At 41.8% G+C, this 24,603-nt stretch overlaps 1 protein-coding gene across 2 annotated transcripts in view; it reads left to right on the top strand.

Annotated features, from left to right (window-relative positions):
* xpnpep1 (X-prolyl aminopeptidase (aminopeptidase P) 1, soluble) overlaps nucleotides 1-24,603 on the top strand; it is a 91,637-nt gene that overhangs the window by 50,488 nt on the left and 16,546 nt on the right. For both annotated transcript variants that reach the window (XM_078565165.1, XM_078565166.1), the window contains 7 exons: nucleotides 2,173-2,254; nucleotides 11,595-11,805; nucleotides 14,355-14,444; nucleotides 15,097-15,147; nucleotides 15,425-15,483; nucleotides 20,396-20,473; nucleotides 23,799-23,870. In XM_078565165.1, the coding sequence (XP_078421291.1) occupies nucleotides 2,173-2,254; nucleotides 11,595-11,805; nucleotides 14,355-14,444; nucleotides 15,097-15,147; nucleotides 15,425-15,483; nucleotides 20,396-20,473; nucleotides 23,799-23,870 (643 nt within the window). The remainder of the gene's footprint in view (nucleotides 1-2,172; nucleotides 2,255-11,594; nucleotides 11,806-14,354; nucleotides 14,445-15,096; nucleotides 15,148-15,424; nucleotides 15,484-20,395; nucleotides 20,474-23,798; nucleotides 23,871-24,603) is intronic.

Raw genomic sequence — 24,603 nt, 5'->3', positions numbered from 1 at the left:
TGTTAGCAGTTGTTAGCCTTTGGAATTCTCTTCCCCAGAGAGCAGCGGAGGCTGGGTCATTGAATATATTCAAGGCTGAGTTAGACAGGTTTTTGATCTACGAGAGCGTCAAGAGTTATGGGAAGCAGGTAGGAAAGTAGAGTTAAGGCCGCAGTCAGATATCAGCCATGATCTTATTGATTTGGAGGAGCAGGCTCAATGGGCTGAATGGCCTACTCCTGCTCACATTTCTTATGATCTTATCTTTACTGTGTTTATCTTGTGATTTTTAAATGCCAATATTCATAATATTTTTCACTTTGTTTTCTGCTGTTATTGCAGTATCGTAATCTTCATTGCTTTCCCCATGCTGAGTGGCACCTGAGGCAGACAAAGCATAGCTGTTTCCATAGCTAGTTTTTCCTGGATCAGGTTGCTAGCCTGTCTCCAGAGGCCATAGCTTGAGGGATGCCACTCTGCATCAAGCATGGTTAACCAGGAGACTACCCCTCTCTTACCACCTGCCATAGGTGTATCAGAAGGATTTACAGGTTGATAATCAACCTGTTTGGCTGTGTTACGAATGCACCTTATGTGGCCATCAAGTCCAGAAGTGGGTCTTGAACCTTGAGCTTCTGACTCAGAGGTAGGGACGCTACCCACTGTGCCACAAGACCTCCTCGTTATTGTAGTTCAGTCTTTCCTAATTCTTTGAGCAATAGCTCATCCTAATGCTACTCACACTTAGCCCTTTACTGGGATTCTTTAAAGAGGAAAAAAACCTTGTTACTTATTAGAATTCATGGCCATCTGTAGGAGCATCACAGCTAAGGACAATTATGACACCACAGTTTCCTATTTCACAGTTTCACAGTTTCATACACTTGGAATTGTGTGCCTCTACTGCAAGCTTTTATTCAGTGTTTGTGAAGTGTCGTTGAGTAATAATATGGCTTCATCTGTCAGATTATTGCAGTGCTTGTATTTCGCCACTGGAAGATGCTGCAGGTCACATAACTCTTTCTTCCATTGTTAGATATGTATGAGTTCTTTTCAGTCAATCTCACCTCTGACAGTGATTTTGAGCTGTACTTATTTAGACAACAGCAGCACTGAATTCCCTTAGGAAATGTCTACATATTTTGAAAGCTGTTATGTAGTTATTTACATATATATTACAGGATATTATCAAGTGCATTTGAATAAATGCATAAAATCAGAAGTTACTCTGTAGCTCACAGAATTCACTGAACACTTAATGTAATGTGCGTATTAAAGAAATCCTACCACAGACCTCGGAGGCATGATTAAAGATCTTGGTTTAAAGCTTGGCCAGTGGAATAGTTTGTTGATTGAGGGAGGGAAGTAGGCAGTAGTTGTGATGGAGGAGAAATGGGCTTGATATCAATTAGGACAGTGGGATTCCAAACGGACTGCTTGATCTCATGGCAATGGATGAGAAAGGGCATGGAATAAACAAATCTACAGAGTTTGTGGTCGGTTTAACTCGAATCACAACAAACACAAAATAGTGCAGATTCTAGAAATCTGAAATAACAGAAATTGCTGGAAATACTCTGTAGGCCAGGCAGCATCTTTGGAGAAAGGAGCAGTTAATGTCTCAGAGATGCGATGTGTTTTAAGCAAGTGCAGAGGCAGAGAAAAGCAAGGGAAGGAGCAAAGACCAAATGGAAAGGTCTATGATAGGGTGGAGGCAGAAAATGTTACTTGGCGAGAGGGATGATGGGGCAAAGCAAAACAGAGTGATAATGGGACAAGTAAAGAATCAAAAACATGTTCTAGGGGAGATGCAAATGCCAACAGCAGCATCATTACCGATGGCTGCCGTCCAAAGAAATGGTAGCAGTGCTTACGATCTGAAATTGTTGAACTCAGTGTTGAGCCTGGAAGGCTGTAAATTGCCTATTTGCAAGATGAAGATCTGTTCCTCGAGCCTTTGTTGAGTTTCGCTTGGAACAGTGTTGGAGGCACGGACAGAGTTGGGAGGAGAGCAAAGAATTATAATGGCAAGTGACTGGAAGCCCAGTGTCGTGCTTGCTTACAGACTTAATGGAGGTGTTAAGCAATCACCATGCCTGTGTTTGTTTCCAATCTTGACAAGATTTAAGTTTTATTGCAATGTCTTCTTAGTTGAATCTTGACTGTACTGTTTTGATTTTTTTTCCTCCACAGGGCTATTCAACCTTCGTGGCTCTGAGATAGAATACAATCCGGTGTTCTTTGCCTTCACAATCATTGGTCTAAACTCCATTAGGTAATTTGGGTGCAAAAAAACCTCCATTTTGTTATCTAAAACATTGTTGCATAGCTTAAACATTTAACATTCTTTAATGTCAGTTTTTCTATGGCTGTAACAAACCTTGGTTTTGAAGACTTATTAGATTTGGGTGTGACTGACACTACAAGTTTAACAACTGTAAATTTACAAAGATGATGGAATTCAGTTGTGCAGAGAGACTGGAGAAGCTGGGGTTGTTCTGCTTAGAGCAAAGGGTTACAGGGGAGATTTAATTGTGGTGTTCAAAATTGAGGAGGTTTGGATGAATAAGTAGTGATAAACTGTTTCCGCTCGCAGGAAGGTTTGTGGACACACATTTAAGATGATGGGCAAGGAAATCTGGTGGGGAGCTGAAGATAATTGTTTTTATTCAGTGAGTTATGATCTGGGATGCACTGCCTGAAAGGGTGTTGGAAGCAGATTGAATAGTAACTTACAAAATGGAAAATTTGCTGGGCTGAAAGGACAACGAAACTAATTGAAAAGCTCTTTGAAAGAGCTGGCACAGGCATGATGGGCTGAATAGCCTCCTCCTGTGCTTTGTGATTCTATGACATGCATTTGGAGCTGGGCAGGTACACTGAAAGAGGGACATTCAAGGCCAACACATGCACTGGTGATAATATATATTTTTGCTTGCCTTGAATGTGAATGGACATATTTATTAAAATAAATTGAGACTGGGTGGAACTGGGAAAGCCTAATGCACTTTATGTTGCTTCCCATCTGCATTTCAATATTTTCAGACATGTACATTGCAATAACAAGCCCTTGAATGCAAAGTATTTCAAACCAACCACCACCCCAAATGAAATAATTCATGTAGGGTGAAGTAATACATTTTTCATAGTTTTTAAGTATATATTAGACTCATGTCAACTTTTTATGGGCTGTTCTCATATCAGAGCACACTTCCTATTTGACCATGTTTTTACCTTGTATATTATAGCTGTAACCTATTAAAAATCTTAGGTCTGTGCACATTTCTTTCCTGTGCAACTTGACTTTCTGTTGCCAAATTTTTGGTGCACTTCTGTATCAACTTTTTTTTTCCATTATAAACGCTTATGTCTGCATTGAAAATGGGCTTTGCCTTTGTAAACCTGTCGCGCTAGTGTCTGCTGACCGGATTCCCACAAATCACTTAATATCTTCTGAAAACTTTCACTATCTGCTTTTTTTTTTTCCATAACTGAAGTTTCTTATGTCCGAAATACAAGTCTAAACAATCTTGCACATTTCACAATAACTTGTTTAATTTTACCCATTCAGTAGTCTTTTAAGTTTCTTTTTAATGCCACCTTAAAGGTTTTACTTGAAGACATTGGCCTTCCTCAAAAGCTTGGGCTAGGCTCATTTTCTCAAAGCTGCGACTCTGAGCAGAATTCTGACTGTGCATGTCATATTCTCAGGATCCATCAGTGCCATATAGACAGCTGTGCTGATGTAAAATTACACTCGTTTCTGCTCAAAAGCTTTTTGTCATTAGAATAGTTAAGATCAATTTTCAAAACCTTTATTCAAGTAACATTTATAGATTTTTTTGAACATAGACATTTTTAATCAGAGGTTGTGAGAGAGAGAGAGTAATGAGTACAAGTCCCCTGATTTGTTGTAGTTTTTGTTTTCGGCTCTATAAACTGAAAAAGGTACTTTCCTGTAATCAAATTCTAAAGTTTGCAAGAATGAATTGAATTTTGTCGCCAACAGCATTTAATTATCTCATTAGTTATGTTGACAGAAAATAATAACAATTAATTATTAATAGCAAAACGACACAAAAGCAGAGAGAAACAGGATCTTTCCTCATTTAATTTGTTTTTTTTTTAATAAATTGAATTTGAAAGCTACAGGCTTATGCAAAATTGTCAACATTGTATTTGTACCCTCCCACCAGTGTAGTGCTGCAGTCCCTCCGCTGAGGTGGGGTGTAATTATATCATGCCGATTTTACATCATTGTGTTTCTATTATAAATGGAGACACGGTTTATCACAGGAAAAGTTGGCAGAAAGGGCAGACAGATGTAAGATTTTGTCTTTTTGTTCAATGTAAGCAGCTAATCGACTTTTGTTATTTTAATATTTAATAGCCCCATCAATATATCAAGAAAGACAACAGAGATGGACTGGCATTTAGATATCAGAACCATGAGTGTCTGAAATGTTAAATCCTTTTTTCAAATACTTTGCATTTCCAGCAATATTTTTGCTTCATATTTCCAGCATTTGTCGTTTTTGCTTGTTTTCTCTTTTTTTTGATATTTATTGTTCCAACACATGTTTTGCAGTGCAGGCCTACAGTGAATTTGGATGCCCGATTTAAATGTGTTTTTCAACTAGGATTTATATTTTGTACCTGCGATAATGCCACTTACCCAATGCTAACTCATTAGCTATTCAGACTTAAGTTAAAGCAAGCAGTCAACTATTCCAATATTCTCCTTGTTCGTGCATTCACTTGATTGCAGTTCCCTGATTGACTGAAACCACTTATTAACCCACTGATTTTAGGAATCCACTCATAATTTTTTTTAACATATCTTCCTATTAATTTTTACGCAATCCTGTTTTTTGTCATTACATAGCCAGTTCAACGTCACCAATTTTCTAGGTTCATTTTGTTTCCAAATTGCAGTCTGGTTTATTGCTGCTCATGTGTCAATCTTCCATTGTAGGTGTACATTGCTGCGTAGATGATGTTTAAATAGCTTTAACGATGCAGTTGCCTTTCGATAATTGCTTTAATCCTGTTTTTCACGTTTCTATAGCTTTCTTGCTTCTCATTGCCCTTTGCCTGCTACATCCATCTTGCCTCAATTCATTTGCTAACCGCACTGCACTTTATGCCACTTTGTTACAGAGTTATTTCAAGCACAGGACCAGGCCCTTCCTCTGAGCAGGGCCATACTTGTGTTCACACTCCGCACAAGCCTCCTGCCGTCCTTTTCCATCTAACCCCATCAACATATCCTTCTACTCTTTTCTCCTTTATGTACTCCTGTGCTATTGCCTTCAATTGTGGTAGAGAGTCCACATTCTAACCACTCTTTGGGTAAGGAGGTTTCTCCTGAATTTTCTATTGGATTCGTTAGTGACCATCATACATTTATGGCCCCTAGTTCTGGTCTGACCCACAAGTAGAAATGTCTTCTCTATGTCAACCCTATCAAACCATTTTATAATCTTACAGACCTCTTTAGGTCACTATTTCTATTTCCTAGAGAAGAAAGCCCCAGTTCAGTCTTTCCTGATGGGTATAAAATTGCAGTTCTGGTATCTAGTAAATCTTTTTTGCACCTCTATATACTTGTCTCTCTAAACTTTTATGACCGGGAAACAAAACTGTTTACATTACCTGCAAAATGTGGTCTTCTCAAGTTTAACATAACCTCTTTGCTTTTCAATTTTATCCCACTATAAATAAAGCCCAATGCAGTGTGTGCCTTTTTTTTTAACCTTATTAACTAGCATTGCTTAGTTTAGATTGTTGGAAACTGAAATTAGTAAGCTGGCTCAACCATTTGCAACACTAAATCCAGGGGGCTTATCTCAGCGGCAGACTTGCTAACCCAATTTCTCTTTGCTTCATATCTACAGGTCTGCTGCTGGGGTAGGAGAGCTGGATTTAGTTGTGTAAATGCACAGGGCTTACTCCCTGACACCAACTGCAAAGTGAGCCTTTAGACTCATTTTTCTTCTTTGTCACTCTTTTATGCCTAAGCACATTAAATGTTCCAAATAAATTGGGTACATTATTAGCATGTCACTGCATCTCACCGCTTACCACCCACACAGAGTCACAAGTGATTGTTTTAAAATTTAGTTCCAGTGTCTTTGCCACAGCAGCAAAACATTTCACCTGGGAGGAAGAATGGGTGTGGTAGGTAGAAGCGTTTTAATTTTTGACAAGACACTGTCCTGGTGCTGGATTTGGAACTGCCTGGAAACAAATGGGATGGTAACTTAGTGGTAGTGTAATCCAGAGATCAGGACTAGTGCTCCAGGGACATGAGTTCGACTCTGGGGGAATTTAAATTTGATTAATTCCAGATTTATTAATTAATGATGATTATGGAACTGCAGTACCTGATTAGAAAAACCCATCAGGGTTACCTGGTCCTTACCTGGTCTGGCCTACATGTGACTCCAAATCCAGAGCAATGTGGTTGACTCTTTAACTGTCCACTGAAATGTTGTATCAGCTGCTACAGAAAAGATGTACTTACACCACACGGACTGCACCACCACCTTGAGAGCAATTGGGGATGGGTAACAAATGCTTGCCTAGACAGCAAGGCTTACATCCAAAGAACGAATAATAATGTGTAGAAGTCTGAGGCTTTTTTGTCTGATTTCTGAACTGTCGTGTGTTGCAGGTAAAATTATGTAAAAACATAACAGGAACACGTGATGACCATTTTTTTTCTTCCTGCATTGTTCTATTCTGTACTAAATGCGTTGACTCCTTGCTGAGGTATTGTTCCTCATCTGATTCACAACCATTCATTGTGTGCCATGACTAAGTGTTGGCAGGCTATTTAACCACATATTGCCTGATTTCCCCCTAAACTTCATTGTTCATCTGTGCACTCCTATCAGCTGCTGTTCAAAGCAGTTTGGAGTGAATATGAATTAGATGACTCACGTCCAATTAATGCACCACAAAGGAGGTGCATTTTGTCTGACAATCACATTTTAATTTTTTAAGCTCAATGTGATATCTGCAGCTGTAGAACTTGCCTCAGAAGGTTACAGATTCAGGTCCCACTCCAGAGACTTGAACACAAAAATTTAGACCAACATTGCAGTGTACTGGGGGAATGCTGCATTGTTGGAGGTGCTATCTTTCACATGAGATGTTAAACCAAAACCCCATCTTTCCTCTTAGATGGATATTAAAGGTCTGATGGCATTGATTTTGTAAAGACCAGGAGTGTTATTCCCGAGTGCTCTAGCCAATATCTACCTCTCAATCAACACTAAAAACAGATTATCTGATCGTTATCATGCTGCTTTTTGGACTTTGCTGAGTGCAAATTGGCTGCCATGTTTCCTACATTATGACCATGTCCAATGCCCAAATGCAGCAAGTCCTGGACAACATCCAGGTTGGGGCTAAAAAATGGCAAGTAACATTCGTGCCGCACAAGTACCAGGCAATGACCATCTCCAACAAGAGAGAATCTAACCATCGTCCCTTGATGTTCAATGGCTTTACCATCGCTGAATCCCCCACTATATCAACATCCTGGGGGTGACCATTAACCAGAAACTGAACTGGGCTAATCATATAAACACTGTGGCTACAAGAGCAGGTCAGGGGCCAGGAATCCTGTGACGAGTAACTCACCTCCTGACTCTCCAAAGCCTGTCCACCATCTACAAGGCACAAGTCAGGAGTGTGATGGAATACTCTCTAATTGCCTGGATGAGTGCAGCTCCAACAATACTCAGGAAGCTTCACACCATCCAGGACAAAGCAGCCTGCTTGATTGGCACCCCTTCCACGGACATTCACTCCCTCCACCACCGACACACAGTGGCAGCAGTATGTACCATTTACAAGATGCACTGCAGGAACTCATCAAGGCTCCTTCGACAGCACCTTCCAAACCCACGACTGCTACCGTTCAGAAGGACAAGGGCAACAGACACATGGGAACACCACCACCTGGAAGTTCCCCTCCAAGCCACTCACTATCCTGATTTGGAAATATATCACTGTTCCTTAACTGTCACTGGGTCAAATCCTAGAACTTCCTTCCTGATAGCACTGTGGGTGTACCTACCCCACATGGATTGCAGCGGTTCAAGAAAGCAGCTCACCACCACCTTCTCAAGGGTAACTAGGGATGGGCAATAAATGCTGGCCCAGCCAGAGATGCCCACATCCCCGTGATGGAATATAAAAAAAACAATGACCGTACTTCAGAACTACTCCATTGTCTGAAAAGCACTTTGGTATGTTCTCCAGTCATGAAAGTTTTATAAAAATACAAGTTTTTTTTGTGACCTTTACCTGTAATATTACTACCATCACCATCCCTGGGTATCTTCTGCCCCACCGACAGGACAGACCCAGCAGAGTTGGCGCCACAGTCGAGAGCGAGTTGCCCTGGGAGCCCTCAGCATTGACACTGGACCCCATGAGGTCTCATGGCATCAGGACAAACATGGATAAGGAAGCCTCCTGCTGTTTACCACCTACCCTCAGCTGATGAACCAGCGCTCCTCCATGTTGAACACCACTTTCAGGAAACACTGAGGGTGGCAAGGGCTCAGAATGTACTCTAGGTGGGGGACTTCAATGTCCATCACCAAGAGTGGCTTGGTAGCACCACTACTGACCGAACTGGCTGAGTCCCAAAGGACATAGCTGCTAGACTGGGTCTGTGGCAGACGGTGAGGGAACCAACAAGAGGGAAAAACCTGCTTGACCTTGTCCCTACCAATCTGCCTGTCGCAGATGTATCTGGCCATGATGGTATTTGAAACAGTGACTAGCGTATAGTCCTTGTGAAGACAAAGCCCCTTCTACAGTTGGAGGATACCCTTCATCGTGTTGTGTGGCACTATCACCATGCTTAATGGGATAGATTTCAAACAGATCTAACAACTCAAGACTGGGCATCCGTGAGGCACTGTGGGCCACCAGCAGCAACAGAATTGTACTCGAACACAATCTGTAACCTCATGGCCCAGCACGTCCCCCATCTACCATTACCGTCAAGCTGAGGGATCAACCCTGGTTCAATGAAGAGTGCACAAGGGCCTGCCAGGAGCAGCACCATGCATCTCTGAAAATGGGATGTCAACCTGGTGAAGCTACAACACAGGACTATTTGCATGACAAACGACAAAAGCAGCATGCAAAAGACAGAGCTAAGCAATCCCACAACCAACAGGATCGGATCTGAGCTCTGCAGTCCTTCCACACCCAGTCCTGAATGGTGGTGGATGATTAGACAACTAACTGGAGGAGGAGGCTCCACAAATATCCCCATCCTCCATGATGGAGGAGCCCAGCACATCAGAGCAAAAGATAAGGCTGAAGCATTTGCAACCATCTTCAGCTATAAAACGCCAAGTGGATGATCCATCTCAGCCTCCTCCAGAGGTCCCCAGCATCACAGATGCCAGTCTTCGGCCAATTCGATTCACTCCTCATGATATCAAGAAATGCCTGAAGGCACTGGATACTACAAAGGCTATGGACCCTGACAACATTCCGGCAATAGTGATGATGACTTATGCTCCAGAACTAGCCATGCCCCTAGCCAAGCTGTTCTGGTATAGCTACAACAATATCATCTATCTGTCAATGTGGAAAATTGCCTGTTTTGTCTTGTACACAAAAAGCAGGACAAATCCAACCTGGCCAATTACCACCCCATCAGTATACTCTTAATCATCAGCAAAGTGATGGAAAGTGTTGTCGACAGTGCTATCAAGCGGCACTTACTCAGCAATAACCTGCTCGCTGATGCTTAGTTTGGGCCAGGGCCACTCAGCTCCTGACCCCATGATAGCTTGGCCCAAACATGGGCAAAAGAGCTGAGGTGAGAGTGACTGCCCTTGACATCAAGTCAGGATTTGACCGAGTGTGGCATCAAGGAGCCCTAGCAAAACTGGAGTCAATGGGAAAACTCACCATATGACTGGTTGGAGTCATATCTAGCACAAAGGAAGGTGGTTATGGTTGTTGGAGGTCAATCATCTCAGTCCCAGGACATCACTGCAAGAGCTCTTCAGGGTAGTGTCCTAGGCCCAACCACCTTCAGCTGTTTAATCAATGACCTTACCTTCATCCTAAGGTCAGAAGTGGGATGTTCACGGATGATTGCACAATGTTCACATGCGCAGCTCCTTTGATACTGAAGCAGTCTGTGTCCATATGTAACAAGGCTTGGACAATGTTCAGGCTTGGGCTGATAAGTGACAAGTAACGTTTGTGCCACACAAGTGCCAGGCAATGACCATCTCCAACAGAACAGAATCTACCCATCTCCCCTGGACATTCAATGGTATCACCATTGCTGAATCCCCCACTATCAACATCCTGTGGGTCACCATTTACCAGAAACTAAACTGGACCAGTCATATAAATACTCTGGCTACAAGAGCAGGTCAGAGGCTGGGAATTCTGTGGAGGGTAACCCACCTTCTGACTCCCCAGAGCCTGTCCACAGCAACACTCAAAGTTCAACACCATCCAAGTCAAAGCAGCCTGCTTGATTGGCACCACATCCACCACCAACGTCCACTCCTTTCACAACTGATGCATAGTGTCAGCAGTGTGTACCATCTACAAGATGCACTGCAGCAACTCACAAGTCTCCTTTGACAACAGCTTGCAAATCCACGACCTCTGCCACCTAGAAGGATAAGGGCAACAGCTGCATGGGAACATCCATCACCTGCAATTTCCTCTCCAAGTCATACACCATCCTAACTTGGAAATATATTGCTGCTTCTTCACTGTAGCTGGGTCAAAATCCTGAAACTCCCTTTCTAACAGCACTATGGGTGTTTGTACAACACATGGACCGCAGTGGTTCAGGAAGTCAGCTCACCACCGCCTTCTCATGTTATTTAGAGATGGGCAATAAATGCTGGCCCAGCCAGTGACGCCCACATTCCCATGAATGAATTAAAAAAAGGACTGTTGTTTGGTAATACAGAACTGGAGTATTGCTGAAAAAAGAGACATGTTTGAGCTCTTGCACTCATCAGGCCACCTCACAAGAATACCAGTAAAAGGGTAAAACAATTTATGCTGTATGTGAAGAGAGTGCTGATAAGTTGGCAACTGGCGTTGCCATGAAGAATGCACCAGACTGACAGTTAACTGCCAAGCATTGTTTGGAATTTAAACCAGGCAGCCTGACCCTGATTGGTCAAGGCATTGCCCTGAGGAATGAGTCAGCGAATGGCTGTCACTTATTTTGTTTAGCTGAAACAGGCATAATGTGTGCACATGCTCTTTCTGTCTGTACATACAGTATAAATTGTTTCTTTTCTCTTTATTCTTGCCAGGTGTCCTGATGCGTGCAAGACGAAAAGCTTAGACATGTCTCTTTTTTCAGCAATAAAAAAACTTTGTGAAATATTTTCCCTGTTTTTGCTTTCATTCTCTTGCTTGCTATTATGGCGCTACAAGAATGCAGTGCAGGAAAAGAGTGAGGGGTAATCAGTGCAAAAGAGTTGTGTTTATTTCAAGTAAGCTTATCTTTAAAACAAAAACCAACGCGACAACATTCTCATGAGGCTTGTTACTAATAAGAGCATGTGTTTTTTTCAATCTCTTTACTGCAGACTGTTCATCAGTGAGATGCATGTGGAAGACCCTGTTGTGCGAGAACATTTGCAGCTTGACTGTGATACAGCACCCAGCTTCAAAGTACAAGTACTCCCATATGAATCCATTCTGACTGAACTACAGACTATTTGTTCCAATATGACTTCTAAGGAAAAAGTCTGGATCAGTAGCAAAGCCAGCCATGCTCTGTGTGAAGCGATCCCAAAGGTCTGTTGAGAGGCAGTACTACAATCCAATGTTAATTGGTCAAAACAAAAAAACAATCTTTTCAACTCGTAATCAAAGCTGCAGACTGCCGTTTAGTTGGTAAAACAGATCCCTGAAGGATTCTGTATGTGTGTGAATATAGAATAAAAATTGGGGAAAAGTGGCAATTGTATTGAGAATGAAAGGAAGTAGAATCAGAATCTCCTGAAGCAGTTTGTTGACTCTCAGTGATTCTTGGTTTAAAATCTTGCCTTGGCTGCTGGGTACTCCTGAGTGAGCTGGGATAATTTGGCCAGACAATCACTATCCCACACAAGTCTGCTGCCAACCACAGAGTGGGCACTGCAGCATACTGTTGCAATTGGAGGACAACATGGGGTAGTGGTGATAGGTGGCTGTAGGAGGTTAAACTGGGAAAAATACCATACAAGTGCTGGTAAACTGTTGATGGATGTTAACTGTGAACTCATTATCCAAGGGTGCATTTTTGTTTGCAGACCTGGTAGTTGCAGTTTTGATGTAGCCAAGCTGAATTTTGCTGACTGTGTTTGGGAGCTGCCTGGAACTCTATAAACAATACTGACCAGAAGAAAGGCTTGCACGTGGCCTTGACACACACCTGTCTGGACCCCCTCCCCCAACTAGTGTGAAATATAAATACTTAGAGAACTAATGTTGGAAATTCCTTACTCTCTCAAGTTTTTAGTTGAGGTCAAGTTAGTTTTAACAAGGTCCAAGAGTTTACGCTCTGTCTGGTGATGAATGCGAAGGGTGTTTGATTGCTGCTTGTGGGAAGTATCACCGCTTCACTCCAGAGCCAGATTGGGCTGTGACTCAGTTTACACCATAAATTTAGAGAGGGAAAGAAGTGGAATTTGCCTGCACTGACCACTCAGGATGCAATGTCAATCGTCTTTAAGTTTTGACTTCATACAATTTGTCATACTCTTACCAACTCAGGGTAATGTACTTTGCTAAATAGGAACTTTCCGGAGGCTGCATTTTGTGATGCTGGCAGACTTTAGTTAACAAACACAAACTCGTGAAAGGGGACATCAGAAATGCATGAAGTCTCTCCCCCATATGGTTTCTCTTTCCATTTTTAGATACTAATTGAGCGGGACCTTTCCAATTTTTCTCTGTTTGTATTTGAAGTTTCCAACATCTGTGATGTTTACATTTTTTTTCAGGTCTTATGATATTCTCTGTTCTAGTGCCTCGCTGGTAGTTGTGTTATTGCTTTCAATTGTGTTCATTGCAATCAAAGGCTGTAATCATTTTGTTTAAATAAGGCGAATTAGCTACAAAACATATTTGTGTTCATATTAAAATGCATCTAAATTTAGATATTTAAAGATAACCGTGTACTGATAGATGGGGAGTTGGTAAACTCTAGGGTTTGACAGTCTGCTAGGGGTCACCCACATCAGTGCAGAGCTGGTGAGACATCATAAAACAAAAACAGAAATACCTGGAAAAACTCAGCAGGTCTGGCACCATCGGCGGAGAAGAACAAAGTTGACGTTTCGAGTCCTCATGACCCTTCAACAGAACTAAGTAGAAAATGATGCTGCTGTTACTGCTCGATGTTGGCAGTTACAACAGATGCTTGTCAGGCTGCCCAGAGGCTATTTTACCTTTGACAGTCCTTGATTTAGCACTCCTATGACATGACTTTTTTTTTTGCAAAAGCAGCAAATGCGAGGTGAGAAAACCTTTTTCTCACGGTGAGTAATTAGGGTTTGGAATGCACTGCCTGGAAGTGTGGTGGAGGCAGGTTCAATGGAAGCATTCAAGAGGGAATTGGATGATTATTTAAATAGAAACAATGTGCATGGTTACGGGGAAAAGGCAGGAGATTGGCACTAAGTTAAAATGCTCAGAGAGCTGGTGCGGACACAATAGACCGAATGGCCTCCTCCTACACCAAGACAATTCCGCTTCTGATTCTGGCTTTCTAGAACTGATCAGATTTCAAAAAGAGGAAAATGACAGGAATGCTCAGCAGTTTAGTCAGTAACTGACAGAGATTATGCCCAACCTGCTGGCTATTTTCAATTTTATCTGTTTTTAGCTCCATTTTCCAGCTTTTGCTGCCTGTTTTTAAATCTCTATTGAAGTCGCATGCTGAGCTGACCCCATACTTATGAATTGTAGAATATTCTCCCAAGTGTGTGAAGTTTTGATTTTCTCTTTCCTGTTTTACTTACATGATGTTCCCCCCCTACCCCTCACCTCACCCACAATTGCCATGATTTCCACCCCACCCCCAGCTTCAGGCTTTCTGTGTCTCTTGTCATTTTAGTTCTCATCATAGCATGGCCAAAGTCAGAAACTCACCATGTCACCAAGTGCAGACCTGATTCTCCTTAAGTGCTTGTAATGAGCTCAACAAATTAATTATTGAATTCCTACAAGTTGCTTTTGCTCTTACTCGACCAGTGTGAAAGGAGGCCTAAATAGCCTCGGGTCACTGGTCTACGGTGTCACTCTATTGTAGTAAAATGTGGCTGTGAGCAAAAATGAATTATTTGTTTTGATCTGAATAGATGCTTAGACTGCATACTGTTTACACTCCCATCTGCATTGCAAAAGCTCTGAAGAATACAACAGAAGTTGAAGGGATGAGACGAGCTCACGTGAGTAATAAGTGAACTCTCAAAGTTTTAATTTGGGCGTGATAATGCTTGCTGTCGTCTTGTTTAGTTAGTCTGATCCACTGGAGATAATGTTTAAATCTGCACTTTGTTAATTCTAGTTATTATAACCGGATTATCTGATTGTTAATCATGTTGCTGTCTGTGGGATCTTGAAGTACACAAGTTGGTTATTCTTGCTTCCTACATTAAAGCATTGATTACACTTCAGAAAAAAAGGCTTCACTGTTTGTGGAGCACTTAAGGATGTCTGAGACCCCGAAATGAAGTGTTAAAATGCAAGATTGTTCCTTCCTTTTTCATCAATAATTGAAATTGACCTTTGACCAATCAGTAATGAAGCTTCCAAATGCTGCTTTAAAACCCTTTCTTTCAGTGATTTCAGCTCTTTTCCCACTTTCACCTTTTTCTTCTACACTGCAAAACACTGTCATTTCACTGACACGAAAATTCTGTGATTGTTACCTGCTTAGGGATCAGGTTGTGGTCACGGGAGATGGCATATTGGATTTCACACAGAAGGAAGTTCACAGGGCTGCCCTACCTTGTCTAGTAAAATAAACTGTAATTTCAAGAAAAATAGCGAGAAGTCATTGGGAATGAACTGATCTTATTTTTTGCTTCTAAACGTTAGATTAAAGATGCTGTGGCTCTCTGTGAGCTGTTTACCTGGCTTGAGAAGGAGGTAAGAAAGTTTCTCATTGTTCACATCAGTATCATTCTAGGATAAATCCCTAGGGTCTTCCACACAGCAGATTTCCTGCACTATCACCAAGACATCATATGTACCATGTATACTGAACCATGCACAGCATGTATTATGTAATTTATATCAACATACTGTAATCACCGAATAACTAATAAAAACAGCACTTGGACTGTGATTCTTTTTTTTTGCAATTTAATTTTCTTTTAACATTTCCAATGTTCCTGAGATACTTACTGAAATTGCAATGTTGCAGGTTCCAAAAGGCAACATAACTGAACTAGATGCTTCAGACAAAGCGGCTGAATTCCGCAGGTAAGTCTCAATGCTACAATCTGTGTGGCGCAAGCTTCTCTGTAAGCGAATTATTTTACAGAAGCCCAAACGTCATCTGTTCTTCTTTTATTAGTTAGGGAGTTAGCATTAGGGAATAATTTTCTTAATACTGGGATTTTGTAGTCCGTATGCTGATTTCACCATTGCTAATTTTAAGGTCGACTGTGCTTGGATGGAATCATGGAATGTGATTTTGAATTTTGAAATCATAGAAATTTACAGTGATCTCATTATACCTCTGCTGGCTAAAAAAAGAGCTAACGAGGCTAATCCCACTTTCTAGCTCTTGGTCCGTAGCCCTGTAGGTTACAGCACTTCAAGTATATATCCAAGTTCCTTTTAAATGTCATGTTGGTTCCTGCTTCTACCATCCTTTCAGACAGTGAGTTCCAGACCCACAGCACCCTCTGGGTGAAAAACTGTCTCCTCGACTCCCATCTAACCCTTCTGCCACTTAGTGCCCCCTGGTTACTGATCGCTATGCTAAGGGAAATAAGCCCCTCCCGTGCACTTCATTTAGACCCTTCATAATTTTATACATCTCAATTAAATCTCCCCTCGGCCTCCTCTGTTCCAAAGAAAACAACCCCAGCCGATCCAATCTTTGATCAGCTGAAATTCTCAAGTTCTAGTGAAAAGTCCAAATTGTTTTTAAACTGTAACATGTGGAAATAACAAAAATGTGATTTTTGTTGAAATAAAAATGGAGCAAAATTTCAGTCACCAAAAGCCAATCGCAAATTATTAACGGACAGAATGGGATTCTCAAGGTGCCAGTAAATAATCTTGCAAATCTCCGGTAATAAAAATTTAATGTGATTTAATCGGTTGTCATAAATCAGTGGCCCTAGTTAATTAGGCAGTGTATATTTCAAAGACCTCTAATAATTCATCCCTGCAACCTAATGCAGCTGGCATCTATTTGCTCCTATAAATTATTTGCTGATATGTCATGTTTGCATTTTGTGAACTTAAGAGGTTTGGAAAGGGTTGTCCTCAACATCTTTGCCACATATAATCACATCCTGATGTTCTGATTTAATTGGTAACTTGAGATATATATGAACTAATGGGACTAAATTCTGCAAGTGAGGATCCATGGTGGCATATGAAGATCTGAAGATTGGACCTTCTGTATTCGAGAAAGAAAGAACTTGTATTTATATGGTGCCTTTCACAACCTCAGGACATCCCAAAGTGCTTTACAGCTAATTAGGCACTTTTGATATATAGTTGCTATTGTTCTGCAGGAAATTCTGCAGACAGACTGTACATAATAAAGCCCCATATAAAATGTGATGATGACCAGATAATCTGTTTTAATGGTGTTGGTTGAGGAATAAACATTACCTAGGACATTGGGAAGCATATCCCTGTAATTCGTCAAAATAGTGCCATGGGATATTTTGCATTCATCTATTATCATCTGGTTTTCTCTCCTCTCAAAGCACTAACCCAGGCTGAGGTACAATTTCATGGATGCCCAGATAACCACGCACTATGCCCATTTTCCATTTGACCACCTATGTGGGGAGTATCTGCAGCTGTGTCTGATTTTAGTAATGCTTTTTAAAATTCATTTATGGGATGTCAGCGTGATGGCTAGGCCAGCATTTATTCTCCATCCCTAATTGCCCTTGAGAAGGTGGGGGTGAGCCGCCTTCTTGAACTGCTGCAGTCCATGTGGTGTAGGTATACCCACAGTGCTGTTAGGGATGGAGTTCTAAGATTTTGACCCAGTGACAGTGAAGGAATGACGATGTATTTCTAAGTCAGGATGGTGAGTGGCTTAGAGGGGAACTTGCAGGTGGCGGTGTTCCCATATGTCTGCTGTCCTTGTCCTTCTAGATGGTAGCGATCATGGGTTTGGAAGGTACTGCCTGAGGAGCCTTGGTGAGTTCCTGCATTGCATCTTTTAAATGGTACGCTTTGCTGCGCTTGTGCATCAGTGGTGGAGGGAGTGCATGTTTGTGGATGGGGTGCCAATCAAGAGCGGACTGCTTTGTCATGGATGGTGTCAAGCTTCTTGAGTGTTGTGCGAGCTGCACTCATCCAGAAAAGTGGAGAATATTCCATCACACTCCTGACTGGTGCCTTGTAGATGGTGGACAGGCTTTGGGGAGTCAGGAAGTGAGTTACTCGCTGCAGGACTCCTAGCCTCTGACCTGCTCTTGTAGCCACGGTATTTATATGGCTAGTCCAGCTCAGTTTCTGGTCAATGGTAACCCCTAGGATGTTGATGGTGGGAGATTCAGTGATGGTGATGCTATTGAATGTCAATGGGCGATGGTTGAGATTGTCATTGCCTGGCATTTGTGTGACACGAATGTTACTTGCCACTTGTCAGCCTAAGCTGGATATTGTCCAGATCTTGCTGGACACAGACTTCTTTAGTATCTGAGAAGTCATGAATGGTGCTGAACATTGTGCCATCATCAGCGAACATCCCCACTTCTGACCTTATGATGGAAGGAAGGTCATTGGTGAAGCAACTGAATTTGGTGCTAAATAGCCTACTCATCTAGAATATGGAGTGATAGTTGGCAGTGAGACGCAGAGTGTTTTTCAGTGGTTCTGTTGATATCCTATCATGCAGTGTGAAATTAGTGAGGTGTATAAAGCTTTTGCAAGAATGAGATAGAATTTTGCTAATTTGTTATTTATATTTATCTGATGGCTTTGCCATACAAAATACTGACGAAGAATAGGACAAAAGTTTCCATCTCCCATCCCCCCCATATCGAATCAAGATTTTCTGTGGACACTTGAGAGTAGCAAAATCATAATCTTAAACAAAAACAGAATTACCTGGAAAAACTCAGCAGGTCTGGCAGCATCAGTGGAGAAGAAATCAGTTAACGTTTCGAGCCTTCACGACCCTTCGGCAGAACTGAAGCATAGTTAGGAGAAAGGAGAAATATAAGCTGGTTTAAGGTGGGGGGGGGCGGGGGGAGAGAGAAGTTGAGAGTGTGGTGATTGTGGAGATAAGCAAGCAGTGATAGGAGCAGATAATCAAAAGATGTCACAGACAAAAGGATATCCCGCGCATCCTCCCTCACGCCTTCTCCTCCTTCCCAGAAACATGATAGGGTCCCCCTTGTCCTCACTTATCACCCCACCAGCCTCCGCATTCAAAGGATCATCCTCCGCCATTTCCGCCAACTCCAGCACGATGCCACCACCAAACACATCTTCCCTTCACCCCCCTGACGGCATTCCACAGGGATCATTCCCTCCGGGACACCCTGGTCCACTCCTCCATCACCCCCTACTCCTCAACCCCCACCTATGGCACCTCCCCATGCCCACGCAGAAGATGCAACACCTGCCCCTTCACTTCCTCTCTCCTCACCGTCCAAGGGCCCAAACACTCCTTTCAAATGAAGCAGCATTTCCCCTAACTTAGTCTACTGCATTCGTTGCTCCCAATGCGGTCTCCTCTACATTGGAGAGACCAAACGCAAACTGGGCGACCGTTTTGCAGAACACCTGCGGTCTGTCCGCAAGAAAGACCCAAACCTCCCTGTCGCTTGCCATTTTAACACTCCACCCTGTTCTCTTGCCCACATGTCTGTCCTTGGCTTGCTGCATTGTTCCAGTGAAGCCCAGTGCAAACTGGAGGAACAGCACCTCATCTTCCGACTAGGCACTTTACAGCCTTCTGGGCTGAATATTGAATTCAACAACTTTAGATCTTAAACTCCCCCTCCCCCCATCCCCACCCCGTTTCTCCCCCCTCCCCTTTTTTTTCAATAATTTATATAGATTCTTCTTTTCCCACCTATTTCCATTATTTTTAAATCTAAAACTAAAACCTTGTTAGTCTTTCCACCCCACCCCCACTAGAGCTGTACCTTGAGTATCCTGCCTTCCATTCTTAATTAGCACTTTTCTTAGACAAATATCACAACCTTCAACACCTCTTTGATCCTTTTGTCTGTGACATCTTTTGATTATCTGCTCCTATCACTGCTTGCTTATCTCCACAATCACCACACCCTCAACTTCTCTCTCCCCCCGCCCCCCCTCCACCTTAAACCAGCTTATATTTCTCCTTTCTCCTAACTATGCTTCAGTTCTGCCGAAGGGCCGTGAAGGCTCGAAACGTTAACTGATTTCTTCTCCACCGATGCTGCCAGACCTGCTGAGTTTTTCCAGGTAATTCTGTTTTTGTTTTGGATTTCCAGCATCCGCAGTAGCTTTTAGCTTTTTGTTTTTAAAATCATAATCTTGTTGTTCTTGTTCTGACGCATGAAGAAATGCTTACTCCATTGGGAGTTGAAAATATTAGCTGAGCAGGGGGTTCAGTGCAGCAAAGAAGGGGAGACTGAAAGGAGAGTTGCACTCCTCAATCCTGAGCTCCTTCCTACGCTGAGTTATAAAACTGCATGGGTGGAGATCTGGAGGAAGAGGCTGCCTGTCGGCTGCTTGTCAGGTTAACTACATGGCCTAGAACAGTTAGCATGTGGAGGGATGGGGGTCAGTGGGGAATGAAGTCATGCGTTACAAGTTAGGTCGCACTTTCCATTTACAATCTACTCATAATTTGAAGCAGTTTTGTGCCAATAATTTTACTATTCAATAATTTGAAACAAGCAATGAAAATAACATGGCAAACTGGGCTTTCAGTGCTAAATTGTTGGATTAAGTGGAATTGACTGCATCCTGTTTTTAATCAGTGCATATTTTCTTAATGACTGAAGCACACCATGTGGGCTTGGAGTAGATTTTACAATTGTGAAATTGGATGGTTGAACAAAATACCAGATTGATATTAAGAAGTGACGAATTTTGAACTGCTTCCAATGTATTTGGTATTGAGTTCTACACTTAAAGAATGTGTTTCAAAATATAAACAGTGTTTACTAACCCCGTTATGAATGTTTTGCAGGCAACAAGAGAAATTTGTAGATTTGAGTTTTTCCACCATCTCCAGCACCGGTCCAAACAGTGCAATAATTCACTACAGGTAAAAATGAATGGATTGAACAGTTGTGATGTTGCATTGGTAACATTAATGCTGAATGGTTAAAAAAAACTTTAAAAGCAGAATGTTCTGTCTTAGGATCCATTCTTTCTAAAGGCAGGAGCTTAACGGAGTCCTCCGTATAGGGACATAGGAGTAAGGAGTAGGCCATTCAGCTCCTCAAGTCTGCTCCAACATTTAAGTAGATCATGGCTAATGATCTACCTCAATGCTGTTTTCCTGCATTATTCCCATATCCCTTGATATCTTTATCTAGAAATCTATTGCTCTCTGTCTTGAACATACTCAATTGACTGAGCCTCTACTGGGGTAGAAAATTCCTTTTGAGTGAAGGAATTTCTCCTCATCTCTGCCCTAAATGACCTACCTCTTAATCTGAGATTGTGTCCCCTGGTTCAGGACCTCCCAGCCAGGGGAAACATCCTTCCTGCATCTACCCTGTAAGAGTTTTGTATGCTTCAATGAGGTCACCTCTCATTCTTCTAAACGCTAGAGAATACAGGCCCAGTCTCCAATCAATCCTCATAGGACAATCCCCCCATCCCAGGAATCGGCCTGGTAAACCTCTGTTACACTCCTTTTGTTTTTTATTTGTTCATGGGATGTGGGCATCACTGGCTGGGTCAATATTTATTGCTATTCCCTAATTCCCTTGGGAATTGAGAACTGAGTGGCTTGCTAGGCCATTTCAGAGGACATTTAAGAGTCAACCACATTGCTTGTGGGTCTGGAGTCAGATGTAGGCCAGACCAGGTAAGGGATGGCAGATTTCCTTTCCTAAAGGGCATTAGTTTCATGACAATCGACCATGGTCTCATGGTCATCATTAGCCTTTTAATTCCAGATTTTTATTGGATTTAAATTCAAATTCCACCATCTGCTGTGGTGGGATTTGAACCCGGGACCTCTTGGATTACCAGTCCAGTGACAATACCGCTATGCCACCGCCTCCCCCTTGGCAGGTATAGCCTTCCTTACGTAAAAAGACCAGAACTGCACACAATATTCCAGGCGCGGTCTCACCAAGGCTCTGTACAACTGCAGCATGACTGCTTTACCCCTTTACTTAAGGAGCATGTCCGAATGATGATTGAAACAGTTCATATTTAAAAGCTAGGCTGCAACAAATATTGGTAGCAAAAATAATATTGAAAGGGCAGTGATAGATGCGGCTATGTGCATAATCATATTTTCTGATTGGTTTGCTATTTTATGCCTGTGGATGTTTCCATGAAAATCTTGAAGTTGATCAGAAAGGGAGTATGTGTCTTTGTCCCCCTCGCCGTACACATGGCAATATGAAGTACCAGTGCAGAAACTGTCTTACTTTAGAAATGAAAATGCTGCTGTAGCTATGATACTTGTTTGCTCACAATTACACAAGAAATGGCAGCAGGGGTAGACCATATGGTCCATCGAGCCTGCCTGCTGTGCCATTCAATATGATCATGGCTGATCTTGGGCTTCAACTCCATTTTCCCGCTCGCTCCCCTCCCTCCTCACTCCTTCCGTGATTTAAACTGGAGATTAAAAGGAGTTTTGACCACACAGGAGCTTTTTACAGGTGTGATGCTTTTTCTCAGTATAAGCTAACAAGATCATATTTAGGTCAGCTTTCAGTTGATTATCAAGAATAAGTTGTAGTCCGTTTCAGCACCTTTCTTTGAATTTACCTGGTTCCTTCATTTGTGTATTACACTATGACTGGAAAGGTTTTGGGTTAGATTATCAGTCATGGTTAGTGCTGATGTCATGTAGGCAAATACAGCGACTAATTTTCACACAGCAAATTACCCACCAACAACAAATTAGATGAATGACCAGATCATGTGCTTCTTTTTTGCTGGTAGGTTTTTGGGAGTGGAATATTAGCCAGGGCACTGGGAGAACTCCATGTTCATCTCAATAGTGCAGTTGGATTTTTTTATGCCCACCTGAACTACTGGAAGAGTTGAACATCTCATCTAAAAGGTGGCAACTTGGTTGCACTTTGTTGTGACTCTCAGCAGTATTGAATAAGGTTTTACTGGACTTTAGAGAAAGAACTCCTTCCCTTTTGTTCTCTGCCCTTCCAAGGGTACAGTTCATGGGTATTGGCGCTCTACTAGTGCCTCATGTAACCATTGTTCATGTGAGAATTTCAGGCTATTGACAATGTGGTCTGTCACATCTGATCCTATTCCATGTTTACCCAATGTCTATAGATGAATAGCAATCAAAATTGGGAACTGTGATTCATTTTTTTTTTGCCCTTCTGTCGCAGAGCTTTTGATGCCAATAGCACTCTGGATCAGTAAATTCAGGAGCATTAAATCAGGAAAAGTTAGTGTGCAGGTACAGCAAATAATTAGGAAGGCAAGTGGGATGTTGTCATTCATTGCAAGAGGATGGAATGCAAAAGTAGAAATGTTTTGTTGCAGTTATACAGGGTGTTGGTGAGACCACATCTAGAGTACTGTTACAGTTTTGGTCTCTTTATTTAAGAAAATAATGCATTTGAAGCAGTTCAGAGAAGGTTCACCCGACTGATACCTGGGATGGGGTGGACATCTTATGAGGAAAGGTTGGTCAGACTGGGCCTGGATCCATTGGAGTTTAGAAGAATGAGAGGTGTTCTTATTGAAACATATAAGATCCTGAGGGGACTTGACAGGTTGGATGCAGAAAGGATGTTTCCCCTTGTGGGAAAGACTAGAACAAAGGGACACAGTTTAAAAATAAAATGGGCTTCCCATTTAAGATGGAGATGAAAATAATTTTTTTCTCTGAGGGTTGTGAATCTTTGGAACTCTTCCCCAGAGAGCAGTGGAGGCAGGGCCAATGAATGTTTTTAAGGCAGAGGAGATTAGCTTTCTTGTTAGTCAAGAATCTTAGGTTATTTGGGGTAGGTGGAATGTGGAATTGAGGCACAGTCAGATCAGCCATGATCTTATTGAATAGCGGAGCAGGCTCGAGAGGCCGAATGGTCTACTCCTGATCCTAAATTGAATGTTCGTAGTTAAGATCAAATGGGGGGCTTTCTGGGAACGTGTTACAAAATGTTCTGCTTTTACCAACACAACTATATATTGCACTTCCTAATATATCATTATTGCATTTACAAGCAAATAATTTGCAGTAGTTAAGACATGGGGTAAGGTTACTAAAGGACATGGAATGAATTTGAAATTATGATTGGGATTAACCATGATCTAATTGAATGCCAAAACTCAAAGGCTGAGTGGCTGACTCCTGTTTCTGCTATGGGAGAATTCTGTATGTAGTATAGTAAATACTTACTTAAATTTCAAACTTGTTTTAATTTTAGGCCCACCCCACATACAAACAGAACTTTATCAATGAGTGAAATCTACCTTCTGGATTCTGGTGCCCAGTACAGGTAAGATATTGTAGAAAATTTAAATTGCATAAGTGCTGCACTTATTAAAAATAAAAGTAATTTGGGGTGTGATCAATATACAAATTATTGGTTATTTCCTAGGGAAAAAGACAGACTTTCATTTCTGTAGCACCTTATATGTCATTGAGAAGCACCTCTAGGTTTATTTAAGCATAGCAAGATCCCTCAAATATCAGTGAGGTGACTGACCGCACAATCTGTTTTGGTAGAGGGTGAAATGTTGAGAACTCACTGCTTTTCTTTAAAAACTGTCATGGGAATTTTTAACATTCCCTTGCAGCGGCAAATGATGCCTTAATCTGATGTCTCAAAAATGACATCTATGATCATGAATCATTCCTTTATGATTGCATGAAAGTAATATCTTAGGTTGCCTGCTGAAATCCTTGAATGAGATTCGAACCGATAGGCTTCAATTCAGTAGTGAGTGCTTCCAATTGAAGCTGAACAATTGGAGCTAGAAACTAAAGAGTCCTGGACGAGCATACATCCATATTTGTAACAAAGTGGAGAAATGCATTGTTTCATGCTGCCTTTAGATGGGCTTCCTTTGGCTGAGTATAGTCCATAATGTCAACAAGTCTGGCTCCTTTTACTCAGTGGCCATTGTAGACCCATGTAAATGTCGATCTACAATCCTGTCATTGGGGTGAGGGAATTTAATTTAGGCAAAGGCTCCCATTGTTTATTGATTGTGGGGCTCCATATAGCA

Source organism: Cetorhinus maximus, chromosome 20 (assembly GCF_964194155.1).
Source record: "Cetorhinus maximus chromosome 20, sCetMax3.hap1.1, whole genome shotgun sequence".
Classification (NCBI taxonomy): domain Eukaryota; kingdom Metazoa; phylum Chordata; class Chondrichthyes; order Lamniformes; family Cetorhinidae; genus Cetorhinus; species Cetorhinus maximus.
Note: the sequence above shows the minus strand (reverse complement) of the source record. Positions and strands in the feature narration are given on the sequence as shown.